We start from the raw sequence: 6,955 nt of genomic DNA on the forward strand, positions 1-6,955 counted from the left end.
AGAGGCTCAAGACCAGCTGCAAGATGCTCTGAGAAAGATCCCCTGTGCAATCCTGTGCCTCCTCAAGGGGTGTGCAAAAAGGGGGTGTTTGGTAATTGCCTTTACTGGGAGTGCAGAAGAGGAAGACAAAAGCACATTGGAAGAAGTAAGAAAATCTAGATTTGGACATATAAATAGCATTTTATTTCAACTTAGAAATTCAAAGTATTTGTAAATATTTTTATACAGACTGTTTTCTGAATAAAATGTTGTTATAAAACTACCATAGGTCTTTTATATTCCTGTACTGTATTGTTAAAGCTTTGTCCTCCTTTTTCCCTTAATGAAGCTTTAACAAACTGGCATGTCCCATTTAGTTAAAAACCTTTGCTGAGTTTGTGTGAGAGTGAGACAACAGCAGCATCACTGTCCTTTGAACACTGCTTGGAAATGGAGCTTGTAGAGAAACCACAAACTTAGCCTTCCCTTTTTCACAGCAACAGGCTGCTTCACAGAACACTGCAAACAAGTTCAGCACCTGGTGTCACAGACTGAAGCCAGTGACCTTGGGTGACAGGCAGAGCGGAAGCAAACAGCAAGGGGAGGCCTTTGCTGGAACACAAACACATTTTGCCAGAAATACACACACCTTCCAGCTGATTCTGGAATGACCAGCAACAGCAGTCCCATTCCAGCTTAGTTTAAATGGAAAAGGGTTGACTGGCAAGCTGTAATCTCTTTTTGAGCCAAGAACTCCCAGCTGTCATTTCCAGCACCACTGTTTCCCCCATCTGCCTGATGCACCAAAGGTTGATGAGATGTGAACACGGGGCCATGGCATCCCCTTTCCCAGCCTGGGGCACAGACCTGCCCAGAGCTGTCCCTCAGATCTGCAATGCTTGGCAGTTGTCATAAGGGGACACGGGAGGGAACAACAGGGTGGGGCTAAGTGCACAGGCTTGATCCCCAGCAACAGGATCTCTGCACTGCCCTGGGACTGGATATCCTTACTGCCCAACTGAGAGAAGCACTGGTTAGTTTTCAGCCTAGAAATTCATGGATTTTGGACATTTACGAACAATTAAGAGACCTGTTTCTCTCCAGAGACAAGCACATGTGCTGTGGGGTATTACAGTGCAACAGAAGAGTGGACCAGGCTCTGTCATTTAAAAATATTGGTTTTTATTTATATTTATTTACTTAAGAAAACCTAAGGGTAAATAAGCTGAGAGTGTCACCAGTGATGAACCCACACAAAGACTATGAGACATGAGATCTTCACAACCATATTACACAAAAAAACCCATGAAGAAGTGAGACATTTTTTGGGTGCTTTTAGCTAGGCATCATGAAAGTCCCTAAAGCAATAGCTTCCATAGAAACAGCTTTCTTCCTAGTGGAAGCAGGATGCAGCTAGCATCCAGATTAGTAGCACTCCCTTGCCAAAGTACACCCGGTGTAAGAAAGCTGGGATATTAAGTGATTGTACCGACACATCACCGCTAACACACTTGCTCGCACAATGCCTCCAACCACTCTTTGCTCACTCTCTCCACCTGATCTGCTTTCCCACAACCTAGTGGTGGCCGGCCTGAGGACTCACCCTGCCATGTGCCTGGTGCCCTGTAAAGCAAGAGATCTGGGGGTTGCTCCTTTGAGCCAAGGGCATCGCACCGACCTGGCTCAGCTGGCTGAGCTAAACTCCATGGGAGCTATTTTGGTGGGCTCTCCAGTACTGCACAATACAAGCATGGCCTAAAGTAACATCCACCTACAACACATTGGTAGATCATTTCAGATTCAGTACTATGTACAATTTACTCTTACTTAGTATACTAAGGAGCTGTGGTATTTCTTCCGAGACGTGTTATTAGACTGACGATTATTGAATCTTTCTGTCCACTGGGCTGCAGAGGAATGCTGTACTCTGGCAATACCATCAGGTTAAGAAACTTCAACAACCTGCCTCAGTTCTTCAAACAGGGGTGTGAGCTCCTTCTCCAAACTTACAATCAGCCCTGGAAAGGGAGACAGAATATTCCATCAAACAACATCACTGAGAAGCCTCTCTCCAAAGCCTGCAGCTCCCTCCCCTTCCCAAGTCACAGGCAGTGTTTTCCAAAGCCTGAAATGTTTCATGTGAGCTACTCACTTTCCTGTGAACAGTGGCCAGAACCCCACTGCAGGGTGTCTACAGTCCCTGGCACTAAAGGAGGCACCCTGACACTAAAAGAGGCACAGCTCTCCCCCACTACTGCCTTGCTGCTTCCCATAGCTGCTGTGGCCCAAGAAGCTGCATGAGAATTAAATCCCTTCTGCTCATATTCATTAGCCAATGTCCTCATGAGCAAGGCTAGGGTCTGGCTGAAGGATTTCCCCACCCCACAGAACTAAAGACAAATCTGCACATGTTGCTGAAGAATGTTAACTTGACTGACAGGAAAGACAGCAAACAGCTGCCTTGTACAGCACAGTACCTGCCCATGCAGCAAGGGCAAGGTTAATCGCAGGACAAACTTGCTTATAGAAGAATTGTAACTCCAGCAAGCCACCTAAATTCTGTGAATTTTTACTCTCACCTTTTCCTTCTCACCTTTCACAATATGCTAACTAAATTCACAGCAAGAACTAAGTTAACTTGAAGTGAATTCAGGGAATTTATTTTCAATTAAAATACCCAGGCCTTAAAATACTGCAATCTTTAAAACAAATATCTATATTTACCTGTATTGGCATTGCTGCTAGCAATGAAACTCACTACCAAAGGTAAGCGATTGAACTGCACCACCTGCAAGGAGAGAGAGAAGTGCTCAGCCAGCAGCTAACACATCTTGGATGTCAGGGCTCTTTCCACATAAATTTTTCTGCAACAAGCAGCCTCCTTGGTTTAAAGGACAAGCAAGAGCAAGAGCCACAGACGTGACTTTTCAGTGTATCTGTTCTTGTGTCTGATTCATGGTTAAAAACACCAACACAATTTACACTACAGTCCAGGGAGCTGCACATGGAAAACCTGGCATTTCCCTCTGCCTCCACATTCTACAGGACCCTACTTCAGCTGCAGATCCTGCAGATTACACTACAGAGACCATACCCTCCACAGGAAACAGGAGGACAGGCAGGTTTATTGTTTTAAAATTCTGTTCCCTGTACAGAAGTATCTGTTCTTCCATTAACAGGGCACTGGCACCTTGGGCACAACAGTAAGCTATAGTAGCATCAAGAGAGTCAAAGCAATGTACTGATGTGGGCAAACCAACTCATTCACCCACTTAATTTCAAAACAAAGCTTGACATGCTGTAGGCTTAACAGCTGGTCAGTTTACTGCAGTCATAATTAAAAGATCTCAGGACCACCAGGACTCGTGAAGGAGCAGAAATGTAGTAGATGATAGACTTCTGGACACAAATAATCAGTTTATTTGTGAAAATTGTGAGTTGTATTTCAAGGCTTCCTTATCACAAAGCCATACTGGCAGGAAGATTAGCTATGAATTAGGCTGCATGTGCTTTAATTAACGTTAGGTGTCACTAATTATAAACATTGTTTATAAAAGAGAATATGAACCTTTCATAAAAGATTCAGAAGACCACCTGAGCAACACCTCCTGCAAATTCAGAATTACTACACTTTCCCACTGTCAACCATTAAATCTCAAGTTTCAAGAAATATAACAAAAGTTTAATAAATACTGTGAAAGTTTGGCTTAACCATTTAAGCTGTGTAAGAAATAAGCCAAAATTACTTCAATAGCAGCCTAGTGAAAATCTACCAGAGCTTAAACAACCTTCTTTCTCTTGCTCAATGTAAAGCAGGAACAGCTGAAGTCACTGAGGACAGGGCACACTGAGGTTACTCACCTGGTATGTATTGTAATAGCAGATGATACTTTTGTTTTTAGAGAGTCCTAACTTACTGCCCTGATCTGTGGCAAGGGCAAATGTGGACAAAAAGCCAGGTCGCAGTGCATGTTCTGGAGCATTATCATTGGCAACTAGAACAAAACAAGAAAATCCTTATCTTGACATGGTGTCTCTTCTCTTACTGCATCCCAAACCCTCATCCAGCTTAGTGCTCTGCAAAAGCAGAGAAACATGCAAGAGATCTGAGGTGCTCCCACAGGAACACCAGACAGTTTTCACAAGCTGTACATCATTTAATGCTCTCTGTATGATCAAAGCTTGTTACACCAGCATCCTTCCTAGCATAACTAAGAAAGAGTCTTCCTTTAGGATGCACAGCCTGTGCTCACATCCCTTTGGTTCTGTGTCCCACACTGTTTGCACCCATTCCAGCCTTTGAACTGATTACTGGCACACAGTCACTTACTTGATTGCATACAGATGAAGATGTGCAAATTCTGCTGGGGGTTTGAATACCCTGGGGCATTGAACAAAATAAATCTGCAATACCTGAATCTTTGTATCCTTAAACTATTGTACTCACAAGGAAAGAACATCTGAAACAAGGGCTGCAGAACATAAAAACTAAAGTACTAAAAAAGCCAACAAAACACTGCCAAGCTCTCTCTCCTACTTAGCATCAATCAGCCTGTGAGGGACTTAAAGATACAAGGACCTTACACAGCACTCCAACCCCTACCACCCAGGAAAACTTCCCTGGACTACAATTACTGAGGACACAAACAACAAGATACATTTAAAAAGGTACATAATCAACTACAGAACTTTTACTTAAAATCCAATTCAATTCTACCATTTGGGATATTTCAGGTATTTTGCATAACCAAGAAGATTTTTCTGTACTTCTCCACCCCCTGCTGTTCAATCAGGTTTTCAGCTGCAGAGCACAGTGAGAAGCTGAAGTTACCTTTGATAACAGGCACACCATCTCTGTCTGAGACTACAATAGCATGAAGACCTTCAACACTGCAAAAAAAAAGAAAAGGAAGAAAAGAAGAGACACCATTTAAAGAACACAATAATTAGCAGGAAAGGGTTTTTTTGTGTGAACAAATGTGCAAGGAAGGGGAAAACACTGAAAAAAAACTGATGCCTTCACCAATTTAGTATTTGTTCTATTTAGTACAGGTCTGGTGGCCCCAATAATAAGAACTGCCAGAGCAAGTCCAGAGGAAGCCATGAAGTTGGTAAGAGGGCTGGAGCACCTCCCCCACAAAGACAGGCTGAGGAAGTTGGGGCTGTTCAGCCTGGAGAAGGGAAGGTTGAGTGGAGACCTCATAACAACCTTCCAGTATCTGAAGGGAGTTTACAGGGAAGCCGGAGAGCGACTCTTCATCAGGAACTGCAATGACAGGACAAGGAGAAATGTGGACAAATTGAAAACCTGGAAATTTAGGTTAGCTATCAGGAAGAAATTCTTTACTGTGAGGGTGGTGAGATACTGGGACAGGCTGCCCAGGCAGGCTGTGGATACCCCGCCCTGGAAGTGTTCAAGGCCAGGCTGGATGGGGCTCTGAGCAACCTGGTCTAGTGGGAAGTGTCCCTGCCCATGGCAGAGGGCTGGCACCAGATGGCCCTCGCCATGTCCCCGTGTGTCCGCCCCGCACGGCCCCGCGTTACCTCGGCAGCTTCTTGTACAGGAACCGCTTCAGGTCCTGCGGGCAGAGACGGGCAGCGCGTTACTCACGGCCGCTCGGAGCTCCCTCCCCGCCCCAGCCCGAAACACCGCCCGCCCGCCCGGACAGCCCCGGCCCGACCTCGGCATCCCCCGACCGCACCCCTGCCAGAAGCCACCGCCCGCGTCCCGCCCGCCCCGTGAAGCCGCACTCACGTCGGCCATGGCTGGGGCCCGCCCGGTGCTGCCGCCGCCGCCACCTCCGCGGGCCTGCGAGACAAGACGACAGGCCGCCCGTCACCGCGGGTGCGGCCACCGCCTCCAAGGAGGGGAGCGGCCGAAGGGAGGGCGCGCTCCGTCCCCGAGGCCCGGCCGGCCGCCACCCCCCGCCCCGCTGCCGTGGTACAGCCGCTCCCAGCCGCGCCGGGGAGGGCGCGCGGTTGGGCCGAGACCACCGCGGCCCGGGAGGGGGGTGCGGGGGGCGCTCCCTGCCCGCCCCGCCGTACCTGTCCGCGCCCCCGGCGCGCCCCGCACGGCTCCGCCGCCGCTTCCCCTTGGAGCCGCTGTCACATGAGCCACGGCACCGCCCTCCCGGCCCCGGAACCGCTTCCCGCCGGCCCCGCCCTCCGCCCCGGCAGCAAAACTAACCAAAACCAAAACAAACCGCAGCATTTCAGTTAAAGAACATCAACAGCAGAGAGCGAACGTCTTTTTCTGCCGAGTAGAGTTACTGCCAGTTTTACTCTTCCACTGTTGCTTATTTCTCGTACTTTTGGATCTAGTCCATCAAAACATGGACCTCCAGGCTAATAATGTAACAGCTAATGTGAAGAAATAAAATAGATTAATTTAGTAGCTGCCCACAGTGTAACAATGGTATCTGTTTTCAAAGTCTTCTATCAGCATGCAGGACCCCTGTGGTAGACTAAAAACACCCCAAGCCTACTCAGCACACAGTGCTTTTTCTCTAAAAAAACCAAGCTGCTACAAGCCAAGCACAGAATCACAGCATCATTTAGGTTGGAAAAGACCTCCCAGATCGCTGAGTCCAAACTATGACTGAACACCATCATGTTAACCAGACCATGGCTCTGAGTGCCACATCCAGTCTTTAGTCCATCACCTCCAGCAACAGCAATTCCATCACCTTACTGGGCAGCCCATTTCAGTGTCAACACACCTTTTCTGTGAAGAATTTCTTGCTAATGTCCAACCTGAACCTTTACTGGCACAGCTTGAAGTAATTTCCTGTCATCCTGTCACTGGATGTGTGGGAGAAGAGGCTGACCCCCACCTGGCTACCTGCTCCTGTCAGGATTTGTAGAGCAGCCAGGTGACCCCTCAGCTGCCTCTTCTCCAGGCTAAACACCCCCAGCTCCCTCAGCCGCTCCTCACAGGACTTGTGTTCCAGACCATTCCCCAGCTCTGTTGCCCTTC

The 6,955-nt window shown here is 47.6% G+C and overlaps 1 protein-coding gene across 1 annotated transcript; it reads right to left on the minus strand.

Moving 5' to 3' along the window:
- Positions 1-1,139: 1,139 nt before the first annotated feature.
- LAMTOR3 (late endosomal/lysosomal adaptor, MAPK and MTOR activator 3) lies at positions 1,140-6,085 on the minus strand. The gene is made up of 7 exons (XM_015625291.1): positions 6,025-6,085; positions 5,735-5,788; positions 5,524-5,558; positions 4,811-4,869; positions 3,841-3,974; positions 2,704-2,767; positions 1,140-1,997 (listed from the first exon to the last, which is right to left on the minus strand). Exons 2-7 carry the CDS (start codon positions 5,741-5,743, stop codon positions 1,924-1,926), a joined length of 375 nt encoding a protein of 124 aa, XP_015480777.1. The 5' UTR covers positions 5,744-5,788; positions 6,025-6,085; the 3' UTR covers positions 1,140-1,923.
- Between the last annotated feature and the right edge of the window lie 870 nt (positions 6,086-6,955).

The sequence above is a fragment of the Parus major genome, chromosome 4, assembly GCF_001522545.3.
Source record: "Parus major isolate Abel chromosome 4, Parus_major1.1, whole genome shotgun sequence".
Lineage (NCBI taxonomy): Eukaryota > Metazoa > Chordata > Aves > Passeriformes > Paridae > Parus > Parus major.